The sequence below is a fragment of the Buteo buteo genome, chromosome 7 (assembly GCF_964188355.1).
Source record: "Buteo buteo chromosome 7, bButBut1.hap1.1, whole genome shotgun sequence".
In the NCBI taxonomy this organism is placed as follows: Eukaryota; Metazoa; Chordata; class Aves; order Accipitriformes; family Accipitridae; genus Buteo; species Buteo buteo.
This window is the reverse complement of record NC_134177.1, coordinates 6,025,080-6,042,144: the sequence shown is the minus strand read 5'-3', so window position 1 is coordinate 6,042,144 and position 17,065 is coordinate 6,025,080. Positions and strand designations below refer to the sequence as shown.

Here is a 17,065-nt window from a genome sequence, read left to right as displayed (position 1 = left end):
TCTAGGAAGAGGAAACTAGGTCACTGCAAAACTACGTTTGCCTTCTCACCAGATTACAGGGATGCTGTCATGCTGCCATGAGGTATTTCCACTATCATTCAACAACCTAAAGTGGTGAAAGAATTTCTGAATGGGCAACATATCACCTAACATACTGATGTCAGAACATTCAAGTTAGGCCAGCCTAACCATTGTAATTGGTGCTTCATACTTAAGGATATTCCCAGTTCCAGGGAGTGGAGATTATCAGATATTGCCCTTCCACGTTCTCATTGAACTGCAGTGGGCATCGAGTGTTTAGGGCCAGCAGAGCCCATGTCACGAACATGGGTTGTTTTGTCTCCGTTTCATCCCTGGCCACTCTGTTGTTAAGCACAAGTGGAAAAGAGCTGTCAAATTCAGTGAGTTCCTTACCAACAGAAAAGCTTGGGATTTTCGATAGACTGCGTAGCTGAGATGCCTGAACACATGAAGTGAATTAGCACACAGGGAGGTGATCTTTCCCAGTGGATACAGGTCTGTAGTGAGATGCTAGTTTCAGAAATTGGGACATGACAGCCACTGCTGGTGTCAGAAAACCCTAAAACCAACTTGGAGATCCTTTCTTTTTGGGAATAGAAATGTGCCCTCCATTCCTGCAGGGAAAGTTGGTTCATCACAGTGTTTTTGTGCATTTTCTCCTACTGTAAATGTTTCCCAGTGTGGTACTTCTCATGGGCAGGAAGATTTTCCTGATGTTCACTTTAGTTGGTTTTTTTTTTTCTCTTAATCTTATCCTGTTGGCTCCTAACAGCAGTTCGTGCCTCATTCCACCCTGTCTGAATCATTTGTATGTTGACACACTGAGTCAAGCCTGTCCTCACAGCTGGTGTCTGCTCAGCTGCATTCAAAGAAATCATTAGTTTTGTTGACCAGCTTTATCATTCCCCACCAAAAGCACTCCAGTTTGCATATGTCTTTAGTGTATACATACCGCTGGTGGTCCCTTGTACCTAAGGAAGTATAAATTATATTGCAACAGGTGCAGACAAAGGTGAGCAGGAAGCGATAAGGGAAATGGAGTCTCCACTTGAGGGGAGACAAGAAGAGTTTGGTTGCTTTAGCCTACAAAAGTGAAGCCCTCATAGATTAAAAAGAATCATCAAAGCTGAAGAGATTCAGCATAAATGGCTATGAGTATGTTTAAGCTAGAAATTGTAACATTTGCCATCATGGAAATCAGATTCCAGGACAGACAGACAGACAAAAAAGGTATAGTGAAGTTTGATGTATGTATTGCATCGTAATGTTGTATCACACTGTTGCCTACAAGCAGATTGTGTGGGATGATGCAGTATGCTGTCTCACATCTCCTGTTGCCCAAAAGTGAACAGGAGTGCACTAGTCCGCTGTGTTCCTTTTTCTTACTGAACTATGCAACATCCTGCTGACAGCACGGCTTTGCTCAGCCTCCAGCAGTATTTCTGACCAGTATGGACAAAAGGGGTGGGAAAACAAAGAGCTTTTCTTCAGGTAGTCTTGTAACCTGATCTATGAAGTGACTCAGCCTCTTCTAACAACAGCTGTTTCAGGGACATGCAGTGGTTAGCCTGCAGTATCGAAGTCTGTGCAGTCACTTCCTGATTTCTGCCTTGTGAGTGATCAGAGCTGGGACATGATCAGAGCATTTAAATGGACTTCTCAACCCCCTCCCCGAAAAGAGAGGCCAGGGACAGCAGGCTGACACTGGGAGACACTACAGAGGAATAGAGGCATCGGGAAAGAGCCCACAAACCACTTGTGCAGAGCTGCTGCTATCAAACTGATGAAGACAGAAACTCTTGAAAGAAAACTACATGGAAAGTCCTATTAGGGAAAGAAGTGAGGTTTTGTTTGCATATCACAGCTCACTTCTCCTGCAAGCCCTGAAAGTACTGTAGAACGTGAAAGAGATCCTCAGGTGTGCCAATGGAAAAGACAGGTATGTTTCTTTGTTTAAAATAATACCACTCTACAGCGTGAAAACACAGCCAGAGTAACCAGCATTGCTTTACAGCTCAGTAAATGTGTATGTACAGCTATGTACATTGTTTTGTATAGTTTTTGTACTTAGAAGAAATACAGCTGTGACAGGCTATTAAGAGCAAGACTTTACACAATGCATCAGCTTTTTGTAATTATAAGTGCTCTGCCCTTGAACACTGGTATCATGACAGATAACTTCCAACACAGTAAGAAAATATACATACATTTATATACATCAGTATATATACCCACATTTATATATATATACACACACAAAGAAAAGTATGTGTATATAAAAACTACATTTGCTTTATTTTGACATTTTCCCTCTGACCCAACTCTTGCTATAACATAAAAACTATCTATGCAAGTCATAGGGTTCCTGATACTTCTTCACGTTTCTCTTTTTCAGAAAGTTTGATGCCAGTGATATTCTGTATAACTGACGATTATTAAAATGATTGAGTTCATGTACTCTATGGATAACAGCAAATTGTGGAGTGAGTTCTGTGTGCGGGTCTCTACTGGGGAAGAGGGAATCTATGTGAGCACAGAAATCCGTTGATGAGCTCTGGTGTATTACAAGATCAAGGTCTGAGCACAGGTCATTCCCCTTGCAGTCAATGGCATACAGTAGGACTTGAGACATCTCTTTTCCACATAGTCCTCGCAAAGCAAAAGTCAATGAATGCCTGCTTAGTTTTTATGACTACTCTATTAAAAGCATGTGTGTGCAGGCAAAGGCTAGCATTAAAACTAAAGAAAGAGCATTAAATTAATATTTAAAGAAAAACAAAGCAGCTTCAGAATCACCGGATGATGCTATAGCTTGTGTAGTAAAAACAGAAATAAGGAAAAAGTGTGTATAAATTATAAAGTCAAACTTTAATTTACCTGTGAATTAGTCACTGAAACTGAGGTCGCTATACTACTGAACTGTTCCAAACAAGCTATCTGGGGGGCTTGTTTTCTTCCAGCAGTGGCATACTCCCAGTGTTCATAGCTAGAGTATCTCGTTGTTTTCTGCACTGTCACTTCAGCTTTGCTCTAAGGTTAATGGCGTTTCATTTCCATGTTCCTGAGCTTGGGAGTGTGTGACATTGTTCAGGCAAGGATGTCCTTGCACTCCTTGTGGCACACTTCCTCCTCTCACCTTCCTGACTGGTGGACTGGCCTTTGGCATGAGGAATCACTTTGGTGTCAAACTTAACCTGGCATCCCCTCAGAATGGGGACATCTCAGCCTTGCTTCTGTAATATGGCCACAAGACTATGAACTGAACCTGGGCATTAAATGGTAGGGGAAGCAGCAGGTTAGCCCTTCAGCGCTTGGTGGCCAGGTGGGGTGGCCTTAAGGGCAGTCTGCATTAACAAGGCAGCAGAGAGTGATACTTGTACCATTGAGGATTGGGACCACTGAGTCTGCTGTGCTAATACTGAGCATTACCAGTTCCTTTTAAAGGAGGAGAAATGAGTTCAGAGTGTGGCCTACTAAACAGTGCTTTTCTGATATTAGCACGGAGGGAATGGTAGGAAATTCTCAGTGCATCTGCCATTATGAAAGAAGGCAAGCAAGAGTAAACGTTAGTAAAACTAATTCTATGTTTGCTGATTCCCTGAAAGATGACATTCAGAGCTGCCAGGATAAGCAAGAAGAGGATATCCCGAAGAGTTCCCCATTTGGCTTTGTAATAAAACAGTTCCAAGGGAAGAGATCCTCTCCTGGAAAAAGAAAAGAGCAGCCTTCAGCCATCAAAAAATTCTTCAGGGGCTTTGACTTTGGGAAATCTGAAGGCAAGGACAGAAGGGAAATTGAAGAAACAGAAATAAACAACTCTGGAGCTGATGATGAGAGTGAGAAGCAAGATCTCTCTGTAGAAGGTAATGCTGCTACAATAGTGAAATACTATATGTATATATGCATGTGTATATATTTTAATTTCATAGAAAATCAGTTGCTTTTCTTGCTAGCCAAAGTCCTGTATTTTGCTGCCTACACTTTACCCTTTAGCCAGGATTTGCTTCTGATTGGAACATTATCAAGGATGTGTTCTCTAATTTGATAGGTGCCAAGCAAGGAGTGAGATCCATATTGCTGAGGAAGGATAAAGCTTTTGGGTGACCTCTCTCTTGATCTCCAATGTGAGAGGTCAGTGCTAGAGTCAGCTCATTAGTTGCAGAGCTTATTTGGTTTCAAAGCCAAGCTTTGAGCAGTAGCTTTGCTTGTTGTATTTAAGATTGGTCTCTGTCTGCCCTGCTGCTAAAGCAATCTGAAGACAACAAGAGCAGATGTTTCCTACCACTTGACACTGGTGAGGGGGAGGGGAAGGGAATGGAAATTCATCATGTATGTTATTTTGCGCACACAAGAATACTCTTTACATCTGCACCATAGAAAATGGGGCTATATCTAAAAAGGAGCTGGGAGGTGAGGCTTAGAACCCTATCCTTTTGTCCTAAGAGTTTTGGGTAGGTTTGGGGAAACAGTGAGAGGACAGCTGCTGAGAGTGGCATTGCTATTTTGTGTAATTTTTGGCTGCTTTTTTCCGCCTGTTAGATGAAGTTACTGATTTGTTAAAGGGTTTAGCAATGAATGTAAATGCAATTTTCCTTGCTATACAAACTTCATGGAAGAAGAACGTAAGTGGCGGTTGCTTTGCACAGCCAAGAAAAGCAGGATCTGCCTTACACAGGCAATGTATGGAAATGAACACAGGCTGTCATGAAGGAAGTAGCAGGTTCATCACAAAATGCCAGGGCCACTCGGTGCTAACTGATCAAGTACAGGCTGTATTGCAGCAGTGCGGCTATAGCGCAGGCACACAGAGGTGGTTATACGACTTGTGAATCCAGAATAACTGCTGCAGTTCAGAGTTTTGCGTGAATTTAATGTCCTTGAACTGGTGGAGCAAACATCTCAAGTCACCGGCATAAGGTAGCATGGAGATGTGCAACAGGAGATTCTTTTCTCACTCTGCATCAGATCTATAGTGATCTTATCACCCAGGTTATTGGTCCACATTGATAAAAAATAGAGTCTGGTTTACTGACAGATTTAGTTCATTTCCTAAATCTTCACCCAACAGCCACAGACAGGGTTTACACACTGTGTTAGTAGCAGCAGTAACCAGGGCCCTATTTCTTTGTTACTCAGATGGACTTTCACATCTCATTTCTGAAGCGGAGTCACCATCTGGTGAGCAGAGATTTAACCAGTTCATGCAGAAACTGGGAAAGAAACCCAACAGCAAGAATTTGGATCTAAATAATTGTGCATTAAGTGCAGCAGATGTAACAGAGCTGGGTAAATATACATTTTATTCAACTAGTCACTTCATACATTTATTTAATACTTATTTGCCTATTCAGTTATTCACTCTCCTCTTTTCCTTTCCCTCTTTTTTATAGAGGCCTGGCTTTATTTAACATTTCATCTGGTGGTCCCAGGTCCCTGAGAAATGATAGTTAATAAATTATGTAATTTATGTAATATATATATATGAATATAAAAATCATACAGGTCTGTGAAGCAGGTGAATGTCCTTACACTCAAATTACAGATAAGAAAACTGAGGTACAAATTGTCATGGCTTTATAATTCTGTATTGGTTGTAGAAAGCATCTCTGTATTAAGATGTATTGACACCCAATGTGTGCAAAGAACATGCAAACAGAATACGCTTTTTCTTTTCTTTTTTTTTTTTTTTTTTTTTTTTTTTACAGCTTCTTTATTGCCATTTCTCCCAGAGCTGGAAGAGATCAGCCTGTCCTGGAATGGCTGTGTTGGTGGGACTTTGAAAGCTCTCACTGTTCATCTTCATCATGTGAACCTGCTAAGAGTCCTTCGACTTAACAACTGCAGGCTGACAGCTGAGGATGTCACCTCCTTAGGTACGGGATTTCATTTACATTTACTTCCAGACGGCTTGGGTCTAATGTAATCCATCTCATCTCTTCCTACATCCTACTGCTGCTGCTTCCATGCTGGGCAGTGTAAACTCCTGCTATGAAACAGTAGAAAGAGCTTGGGCTGATGAGTGACCTTATACATTTGAGTAGCTCTGCCAAGTTCGTTCCTCAGGGTATGAAGCTTTCACATTCAGAAGGGAACAGAATTCAGTCCTATTTGCAGGAAACCATGTTTTCAATTTTGATAGGTAATTTTTTAGCTAGCTTTGATATCTAACGGTAGACAGAAGAAATGAAACAGAGTCAGTTGTCATAGGGTCAGCTTAGGTCTTCATGCTGCAGGACAGATGAGTGCTCATCACAAAAAAAGTGATGTTCTTTTGGAAGAGACTTAAAACTGGAAGTGCTGCCTTGGAGCTTTATGACTTGGTTTTGCAAGTCTGAGAGAAACTTATTCCTCTGCTTGCTTCTTTGCTTGGAGTGCCTGCAACCCTGCTTTCTGCAAAGCACGAGATTTAAAAGTGATGTTACCCACTCAGGTTCTGATGCTGAGTCACTTACATCTGGGCCTGGAGCTTACTCTGGGGTCAGTCTGTGATATGTATCTAAAAGAAGGGCAAACTCAGTCAACTAGGAATTATAAAAACTACTGCTTATTTTGCAAGTTCTAAAAACTGGTCTGAGTTATAAAGCTGGGGTTTATGTCATTCATATCCAGGCTTTTTCCAGGAAACATTCAGAAATAAAATGACATATATGGTAGTAGCTCAAAAGTGGGTCATACTATCGTTAGGGAGGAAAAATGCATCTCTACAAAAGCTGGTGAAATTAATTGATCTGTTTCTGATGAGGATAAAATCTGTGTTTCATTTTCTATCATATTTTTTCAACTTTATTTCATTCTTTTTCAAATCCTTTTCTCGTACTTTTTTTTCTCTTGAATTTTATTAGTTATATTTCCAATTGATTTATTCTGCCTTGTTCTTCTGTGCTGTTTCCTTCCCTCTTCTGGCTTGGCCTCTGCTGAGACAGACACAAAACTGATCATAGGACTTGAATTTCTAGTCAAAATGTGGTGCCCTTGACATGTGCAATAGCAGCAGTCAGTTTGCATTGATTTTGCCTGCGATTTTGAAAACAGCATGTGTATTTAGGCCGATACTGCCTGTTTGACTATGTCTACATCTATCTGTGGAAATGTGGCTGCTTGTGGACTCAGTGCATTCTGCTTAGAAATCAATGCCTCAAATATAACCATAATATCAACCTTTCCTATGTGGTTGCTCAGAGCTGTGACTGTGAGAGGTGGTAGGAAACCATTCCTGGAGTTATAGTCCTTTATTTATCTTCTGGGTGGAAAATGTGTCTGGAATGCTAGTCCCCATGTCAAACAGAAACAGGCTATGCTGCAGAGGCAAAACCACTTCTCAACTGTAGAGCATTGCTCAGTATTCAAGACTCAGGCAATAATTTAAAATAAATGCAAAAATAAAAATTAAGACCTGTCCTTTTCTTGCAAACCTGGATATTCACTTACAACAAAAGAAATAATTATTTTTCTATTATAAATCTTTTGTGAAGAATTAATTATGAAAACACACAGACATGAAGTGTTTTTATTATTAAAATACAATTCTCAATTATTAGGTTGATGACAAGACTTTAGATCAAAAATTTGTGTAAGACACTTTGAAATTGCATTTGAATATGGTCTGATTAATTGATCTTTCTTGGGAATAAGTTTATGCAAATATACATCTGCCTCCCTCCTCTACAAAGGAAGTTAGGAAGCTGGATTTTGCAGTGGGATGCTAGTATTACAAAGAAGCACTAACACAGTTCACATTGGCAGGTGTGTCAAGCCTGGAAAAGGCTAATTTTTCTGAATGTAATCAAAACCAGTGCTGTCTGCCTTGAAATAATGGGAAAGTTAGTTTGGGTCAAAACAACGCTCATCGTGATTCCTTATGAAGTGAGTCAGAAATTCCTGTCAGAAATGAAACTTTTACGCTTCAAAAATAGTTGTGAGAGGACGTTTTTCATCCCCTCCAAAATGACCTGTGGACACAGTACAGAGGACGTTGGAAGTTTGACAACTAAAATAGAGCAGAACTGTACAGGACAGTAAATTCAGACTTGACAGTTGTATTGATTTCCCTATAGTCTAGGCTTTCTGGGTCCCGGCACAGGTCTACAATGACAGCCAAACAGTCTGATGAGGATTTGGGAACCTGAATAAATTTCAGGTCTGTGTGTACTGTGACAATGACTTGTGATCTGTATTGCTCCTTAGACAAGCTGAGAATTTATACAACGTTGCTGCAGTAGAAACAATTCATGGCATCCACCAATTTTCCTGGCAAGCTGTTCAAAATATAATAATTTGAGAACTAAGTGGCTAACCTTCTTCTTTAATATATTCCAAATGTCTATTTTTGTCTTGCACTGAAATTGATACCTAGAATGAATCATCTTAGACTTCTGTTACAGGAGAGGCATTTGAAATTGTTTCTCAACTGGAAGAACTGGATTTATCATGGAACAGTAACATAGGTGGAAAACTATCACTCCTGACAAAAAAAATCCAGAAAGGGTGCAAGTTAAAACTTCTGAAAATTACAGACTGTAACCTGACAGCAAAGGATGGAGAATCCCTTGGTATGTGTATCCATCTAGCTGGATGGAGACTGGCTTGTTTGACTTAGATGATGTCTGTATTGAGCTCAATGTTAGTGGAAAGTTATTTTATTTCAGGCTCTGCATTGTAACAGTATTTACCGCACAGTGTTGGGATTTAATGCACATTCTTCCAAAGAAGAAAGTTGTTCTCTCTAATCATGTGAGGTAGGGTTGAGAAGAAGAATAGCTAGATCTAAACCATAATCTGGCTGCCTCAGTGGTCCAGTGTTGCTGGATCCTTTGAGACCCTGATCAAGTCATGTGTGCCAGAATTTCCAACACTGATTGCTTAAAAGTAAGCAGCCAAATTTGTAGTTAGTTATGGGATGGGAAAGAAGGCCTGAGGGATGGGAATTTAGGCTGGGTTGGCAACCACTGATCACTCTTCCCCTCTTTCTTCTCACCATAGCTTAATCCTGTGTGGTCTTTTGATCTGACTCTGTGTTTTAAAAGATATTTTCTCCCTAAAGAGAAGCCCCTGTGCTCTCATCTCTACTGCAGGACATGGCCCATATGCAACATACAGTCCTAGATCTTTTCATTAGAAATTTTTCTTACTCTTTGTATTCCTGCTTTTTATTCCCGTGTTTTTCTAACTGTCTTGTATTTTTTCACCTTTATTTTCATACAGATTTTTGACTGATTTTCTTGATGCCTATCCAATCTTTGTTTTGATGTATTTTTAAAGTAGAACAGGAACTTAGTAAGTCTAAACCACACATATAGGCAAACCCAGCCTACCTCTTCCTGTTTGTCATGGTGCTGTATTTTAATAGGGTTCATCTGCATGTATGCCAGACAATTACCAATTCTGGTTTTCTTTTCTTTTTTTTCCCAGCTGAAATTCTAAATGTGATCCCAAACCTCGAAGTATTAGATCTCTCTATCAACAAACACATTGGCTGCAGCATGAAGGTTATTGCTCAGGATCTGAAAAATGTGCCAGGCTTGAAAGAGTTAAACTTGCACATGTGTGGATTAAAGCAAGACAGCCTCCAGGGCTTAGGTTAGACTTTATGTTCAGAAACACTTTCATTCTGAATAAATTGTACATCTGAAAACCATTTAAGAAGGGCAATGAGGTGGGATTTTGCTAATGGTTTGGCAGTATTAATGGCCAATCATTATTTGCTGTTTGAGGATTGATAAAAGACTACAGAGACTTTCAGCAGGAGTAGCATTTATCTTCCCTGAGCTCAAGCATGTGAAACTCAGTAGGGAGAGTCACCCTCCACACCATTTATCTGAGACACATCTTAGGGTAGATTAGTGGCTCTCTGGACATGCTTCTTCTCTCCCCAGACAGAACATAGACAAGGGCACAGACAGGCTAGCTAACTTCTAACAAGCTAATCCTACTCTCAGAAGGAAATCCAAATTCACCATTATCACTTAATGAGTGTCCAGTGAAGCCATATGAAATGGGCTTATTATCTGTGTCTCTCCCTAGTGGAGGTTTTATCCATAAAATAAAACAACTGGCACTAACTAGCACATCTAGTAATTTCAGCAAAAGGCTGAGGAGTGAATGGATCTGGGGGATGACCTGGCCTCACCTTCACCTGCTCTTTCAGAGAAGAATGGAGTTGCATGGGTGGGGAAGCTTTGCGATATTGCTGTATGTCCACTGTGAAGCTGAAGCTTAGTGTAAGAGCTTTGCCTGCAATACCTTGTGCAAACTTTGATGTTAAAGTAAATAAATGCTAAAGCTGTGACCTGCTCTATTGCAGCAGCCGGTGACCAGCGTGCTCCCTTTTCCATTTCAGACACTGCTTTACAGCACCTTGCAGCGCTAAGAAAATTAGACATATCATGTAACAAAGAGATTGGTGGTGGCTTTAAAGACTCAACAGCTCATTTGGCCAGCTTGAAAAACCTCGAAGTCCTTGATCTCCACCAGTGCTGTGTAACAGAAGAGGACGTGACCGTTTTGTGTAAGGACATGTTGATGAAATCCATTAAGAATCTAGGTTTTGACTTCTGAAAATATCTCAAAGGCGTAAGAGATTCTGCCTAACCTAGTCTAGCAGATCTCAGTACCTTTTTCGTTAGGCAGTTCTGGAAGTGCATTGTGGAGGATAGCTTTCTTGATCAATATGGAATGTTATTTTTGCTGAATCAAAGGTAATCTCATAGTGTTTGATCCCACGTAGAGCTAAGGACCTGAATCTGCCATGGTTCAGACCCGTGATGGGAATGTAGGAACTGCCATCAAGCACTGCTTTTTTGATAATCAGTAATTTTGGAAATATCCCGTGACAGTTCCCCCACTGGTATAAATTGTCATGGATCCAAGGTGTGTATGTGCATGTAAATGTAGCTGCCTAAAACTTGCGTAGTGAACTGTATGTTGAGTAGAGAGTGATGTTAGGAGATCTTGCATTGCTGCTGCTGTATGCTTTATGGAAAAGCTGAAGACTACAGTCTCCATGCTGAATTGATCCAACTCATAAATACTATTAGGAAGAAAAAGACATTTCCCATTCAATCAGTAAGACAGTTTATTTTTCTGTGTGTATTATAACAACTTTTTGACACTGGTTTTTACTCTTTAGAACAACAACAACAACAACAAATCCCATGACTCAAAGCCTATATTGCCCACATCTTATTTTCCATGATAAAAAAGGTTATTTGAAAAGCTGCTGCTGAAGCATTTGGAAATAGTAACTATTAGTAATAGCAATCCTGATTTATTTTTAATTTATTGACTAATAGAGAATAGTAACATGAATATAAAGGAGTTTCAGTTAGCAGTGAAGACATTTGAAAGTAACCCCCATCTCATTTAATGTTAAATTCCCTACTTCACCTAGAAAATTGCAACAGGATGCCGTCTTCTGACAACCTTCCACAGTATGTAATACCTAATTTCTTAAACATTCCTACTGAAAATGGCAAGGCTATTTATGGACTAAAACATTACTCACCATAAATTTGAGTGTCAAAACCTGGCCTTGACTTTTGGATTGATTTATAAAGAAAAGAAATTATGTCAAGCAAATATACAACTACATATTTGTTCTGGATCGGTGACTGTCTAATAAATATTTCATGTTTTCATAGCCCAGGTGATACCTTTGCTCTCCAGTCTTCAAGAGCTGAATTTATCCTCGAATAAAAGTGTAGGAGTCTCATCTGATCCTCTTCTGGGCAGGCTCAGGTTTTTACCAAAGCTGAAATCTGTGGCCATCAGCAATTGTGGTTTAGGTGAAGAGTCGTTTTCATCACTAGGTAGGAATGTTTTTTTAAAGTATGTCTATTCTCTGTGTATCCTTGTGGGACAAAGCACTTCATTCTCCTTTGGCTGAACTCCAAAGATCATCGTTATATTATACCACAGGTCCGGAGTGAAAAAGCCTGTGATGAAACCAGTGCTTCATGGGACCTGATTGCAAGGGAAGACCGCTGTATGTCTTTCCCCATTGTACCTGACTGGATGAAGTCCTTTTAGTCCTTTGTCTGATAGTGAGCTTTCATATACTGCCTAATTTGGGAAGAGAAAGGAAAACATGATTTCATATTATGCTGTAATTATCAGTTGGTTTTGACACTGCATTTGCAGTTTAGTGGGGTAAAGTTTTGACTGAAGGTTTTTCACCTCACTGCGGGTGAAAGTTCAGTATAAACTTTCTGGGATAGACTTAAGCATGGGGCAATGGAGGAACTGAGGCAATGACTGCAGTAGTGGAAAAGATTGCACAGCCATGAAGAAAAGTCCAATCTAACAGAGGATATGTAAATTCAGCCTCTTTTGCCTACTTATTGCAAATCTCAGTGGATTAGTGGCTACACCGTCCCTTTGATAGGTGTTCCATATGGCACATGAAATCTAAGTACAGAGGGATCTGTTAGTTACTGTGTATTGTGCATTTATAATATATTTTGTACTGTTTACTAGTGGCATTGAAACTTGACTGCCTTCAGCAGAAGCAGTAGCAAGCTAAACTGGTCTGAGGTCCCTGCAGGAAGAGTACTATATTTATATCATTACAATTATGTAAGAGTGACATCATGGAAATCAGTGTTGTCAAAAGGTACAGAGCATTTCACCTTGCGTGGTGAGTTCACAGCAAAAAATTGCTGTCTTTGAATTGATATTAAATGGCTTAAAAACAAGCTGTTAAATTAAATTGACTTCAGTGGGACAAGGTTAAGCCAATAACGTGAACAGAAAGACAAGTAACCCCTCCGCAGTATCCTTAAAGATTCTGTAGGCAGGGCCTTCTTGTATTCTTTAAAGAGCACAGGAGATATTTTTTGTCTGACTTATTAGGATAAAGTAAGTCATTCTAAGCACAAGCAGGCAGCCTGTTAGGAGCCTATTTACAGGTGAATTGCCGGTGAGGTGTCTATTGAGGCCATGTTGTTTTCTCTTAGTAAGCAGAAGTTGCTGGTCTTAATCTTTTCAGCTGAGGCTGCCCTTCACCTTCCTGAACTGGAGATATTAGACCTTTCTTGGAATAAGTGCGTTGGTGGGAACCTAAAGCTGCTTTTGGGAGCACTAAAGCTTGCAACGGAGCTTCAAGTGTTAAGACTGAGCAGCTGTAACTTGGTGGCTGAAGATTTGGCACTTCTAAGTACGTATAACATGGTATTTACTAGCAGTCGAAGAGCCAGGGCATTTAGACCACAATTCAGAAGGGACTTGTTCAATGGGCTGAGCACGTTTTTGCATAAATCAAATGAAAAGATGGAAAATACAGGAGTATTTTTTCCAGAAAGGGTTTTAATTTTGCTGAAGACTGTGTGTCCTGTACATGCACAGTGCAAAAACTGAAAAGGCTAAAATGCAAAGAATCTTTTAGCAGTTTTATCTAGTAATACAAAAAGGCAGCCCTTAGAAAACATAGGGTTTGCATCTGGTTTTTATATCAGATATTTAAAGCTGCCTGTAAGAAGTTTTATTTTGCTCAGTTGCTGGTTTTGGGTTCAGTAATTTATAGAAAAGGTGTGTGCTGACAGCCAGTAATACAGGCACTACCAGCTCTCAGTCCATTAGGTGTGTTTCTGGAGTCAAACTATTGTGGGAGAACTAAAACAGAAATATTTCCACCAACCTCTTAGCAGCTGCTGAGGAATACTGGAAGATGGGAACCTGATGAGGGAATAAATTCTAGGATCCTTTTACAAACCTGTTTATTTTGTAATCATCCTTGTGATTCTGTGGGCCTTGGCAATAGCTGTGTGACAGCTATTAAGGCCCTGTAATCTGAAGGCTGGTGAGATGAAGCCTGAGTATTTTTGACTTTACAAACATCACACTTGATGGGTGTCTCCTTTGCCAATCATACATTAAGGATCCCATTTCCCTTTAGGGTATATTAGGCCCATTACCCTCCCACAGTGAGAGGTGGCTGTTGTAATCATGCAACCTCATCTAGTTTTGCTTTCCTCTTTCTAAATCTCTGTGTAAAGCCTCTCTGTTTATTTTAATTGGCACTTATAACCTCCTTCCAACTGACTCAAAGGTTTTCAGGTTGCCATACAGTTTTAACCCATTACTCCTGTTCCTTTTGAATTGCCTGTGTTTAAATTGTTGTACACTCCTTCAGCTGTGATAAAACAATCTTTCTGAGATCAACAGCAAGTGACTTTATGTTGCTGAGGAGTTGAATCTTGCTGTTTGACTGCTGAAAACCCTTAAATAATATGGTACTCTTCTTACTTATAAGCTTTTAAAGCAATTGCCGGGATGTATTAGTTGTGTTTGTGTCTGTTGTTTCTTGCAGCATTACTGACGGAGGATGGCCATCTAGCCAGATTACGGAAGCTGGATTTGAGTTATAACAACAGCATCTCTGATGAAGGGTGGGTCGTTTTCTGTCAAGGCTTAGCAGTATTCAAAGAACTCTCAGAGCTGGATGTCAGTCTTCGCCCATTGTCCTGCCGTGATTGTGGGCCATGGTTTAGCGAGTTGTTAGCAGCCCTGACAAAGCTGCCTGCCTTGACAGAGCTGGGGATGCAAAGATGGGTCCTTTCAGAATCACAGCGAAAACAACTGGAAAGCTTTAATCAAGACAACAAAAGAAACATTCGTTTTGACTGTTGATGGAGGTTGAAGGTTTCTGGAAGGCCTTTCACAAGCAGCAGATGAACCAAGTATTATGTGTCTCTGACTTAGGAGACTGCCCGGTTTTTAGTAATCTTGTCTCATGAGAGCTCTTGAAATAGTTCCACAATTACAGAAAACTGTTATTTAACCTTCTGCCTGCATAGATCATTCCATTTAATAATATATTCTTTCAGATTCTCTGGGCCATGCTTACACTACTATATATGCTTAATCTTTGTGTTGTGAATACTCCAATGACTACTGTCAAAAGAGCAATGATGATTTCACATGGACACACACTGTAGGTTTGCCAATGGAGGAAAGTGGCTGGGGTGTGTGCTAATGCAGGTGGGTGGGCAGTGTGAATGTGGCCTCCTGTATATAAGGAAGATGCCTCCAATGTGAAAATACTTGAAACCTCTATGTTTTAAATTTTAGTTTCTTCTCTCCCCAGACTTTTGCCTCTTTGTGAATGCATTAAATCTACATAATTGTGAGATTTGCAAAGCATCCCAACAACTCAGGATTATATGTTAGTCCAGTAAGGAGAATAGGGAAGGGGCTGTTCTGCCTCTGCTCTGGCCGTTGATGCCATCTCATAGCGTAGATAAGTCCTGTGTACAGAATCAGCATAAAATCAAGGTAAGAAACAGTTCCTTGATATCTTGACAGGTCTCAGGGGCAAGGGAAATGCTGTGGTACGTTAAATCAGAGGTATGTCCTGCTACCTTAGCAAGGATTTTGGACACAGAGCAATCCATAGGCATTCTGGATAAGGCTATACAAAGACTTCAGGATACTTCAGGGATGCTCCTTCTCATCCTGAGCTGTTTCGGCCTTACCCAGACTGCTCTTTCTGTACAGACTCTTTTATGACATGCAGCACAAAACCAAACTTCCAGATCTAAGAGTCTGATCTAAAGCATATGAAAGCCAGTGGGAGTCCCTGCAGTGCCTTCATGCTTCCTGCATTCAGGATTAATCCATTAACCTTCACAACACCTTGTGACATGGACGGTGTTCTTATCCTTACCTTAAAGATGAGGGAAATAAGCAGTCTATTATTCAAAGCCACAGGGCAGCTTCTAGCTAAGAGCACAGCACCCTGCTTTGTGCCCAAGACTTGTTAGAAAAAGCACCAACTTGGGATGTGTAAGTGGCTCCTCCTTTTTTTAGTTGATAATTTCTTATTTGGCATTTTATTGTATTTGCTTACACAGAGCTAAATTCTGGCATAGTCACTCGTGTCACGGAGCTTGTTAACCCACACGTGAGCTCAAAGACTGCAGTGGGATTATTCATTGGTAAGGTATTTTAGGAAGTAAAGATATTAGATCTGCCCACTGAGTGAGGAGTCTTAGAGAAATCCTGAGGCAGCTTGAGGGATAAAGTACTGCTCAATTAGCTCTGAGTATATCTACGTGCTGCAGCAATCTCCTGGAGGAGAGGTACAACAGGATCATTCAGTGGCAATTTCCTAACTTGCTAGGGCCCCTCTCAGCAAGTTCTCCCGTGCAGATGCAGATCAATATTTAGGTTTCAGTCTGGGTGACCCTTCCAACATCAACTTCTGGCTGGTCAGGGTTATAACCAGCAGCTGACCGTGCTGTGCTGATACCCCTTGATCATTTAATCCATGACTTCATGTGAGGGTCTCCATGGACTTCCTGGTTCCAGTTTCAGTTCCACTTGAAAAGTGCACTTGGTTCCCCCAGCTCTGAGAAATGTGAGGTGAACTGGAGTGTCTTAATCAGAGGTAGCAGGGAATTGCTGCAGTGTGGGATCAGTTATCTTCTACAGAGATCCTCAACCTCTGAAGTGAAGCAAAGAGCCCCTGTTTCATACAAGGCTAACAAGAGACTTTCAAGTAGTGACTTAAGCCAGGAGAGTTACTCTAATGTGGAAGTACCATCATCTCTGTTTAACAGCAGCACACCAATCTCTTCTCTTAATCACTCACCTTCCTGTGACTTTCCTCCTTGGATCTGCCTTGGGTCCAACTGGGAAATTGATTCTTTATCTGTTCTGTGAGAATATCTCTGAATCACTCCTTTCCCACTTGAACCTCTCTCTCTAATTCAGTACAGCAGCTGGCCAGTGTTTAATGTCAGGTGTCTGTTGTAATCTTACTGACTGAACTGGACTTCAGCGTTGGGGTTTCTTGTTTTGTCATAGTTGGGCTCCTCATTCTCAGCTCCAGAGCACAGTATGGACTCATTGCTAGAAACCTCTCCACTTGCTGTTCATGATCGCCTTCTGAGTCCTTTGCTCTCTCATGATTCTGTCATACCTATTGTGCCACTAAAAAGCTTTTATTAAATCACTTCTATTAAATGTCCTGTCTTCCCAGAGATCTTTCTCTTCCAATGATTTCCTCCTCTGTAGTCTCTGAATCATCCTTCTCTCTGTTCCTCTTTGC

At 40.6% G+C, this 17,065-nt stretch overlaps 1 protein-coding gene across 3 annotated transcripts; it reads left to right on the top strand.

The window, feature by feature from the left end:
- Positions 1-1,947: 1,947 nt before the first annotated feature.
- LRRC31 (leucine rich repeat containing 31) lies at positions 1,948-14,952 on the top strand. Of its 3 annotated transcripts, none has more exons than XM_075033190.1 (10): positions 1,948-1,960; positions 3,627-3,884; positions 5,158-5,307; positions 5,727-5,894; positions 8,403-8,570; positions 9,430-9,597; positions 10,358-10,525; positions 11,658-11,825; positions 13,004-13,171; positions 14,324-14,952. In XM_075033190.1, the coding sequence occupies exons 1-10, from the start codon at positions 1,948-1,950 to the stop codon at positions 14,641-14,643; spliced, it is 1,749 nt and encodes a 582-aa protein (XP_074889291.1). In that variant the 3' UTR covers positions 14,644-14,952. The 3 variants fall into 3 exon arrangements, with proteins under 3 accessions (XP_074889291.1, XP_074889290.1, XP_074889289.1); XM_075033189.1 differs by having other exon boundaries at positions 3,627-3,890; positions 5,155-5,307; XM_075033188.1 differs by lacking the exon at positions 1,948-1,960 and having other exon boundaries at positions 3,605-3,884.
- Positions 14,953-17,065: the final 2,113 nt, after the last annotated feature.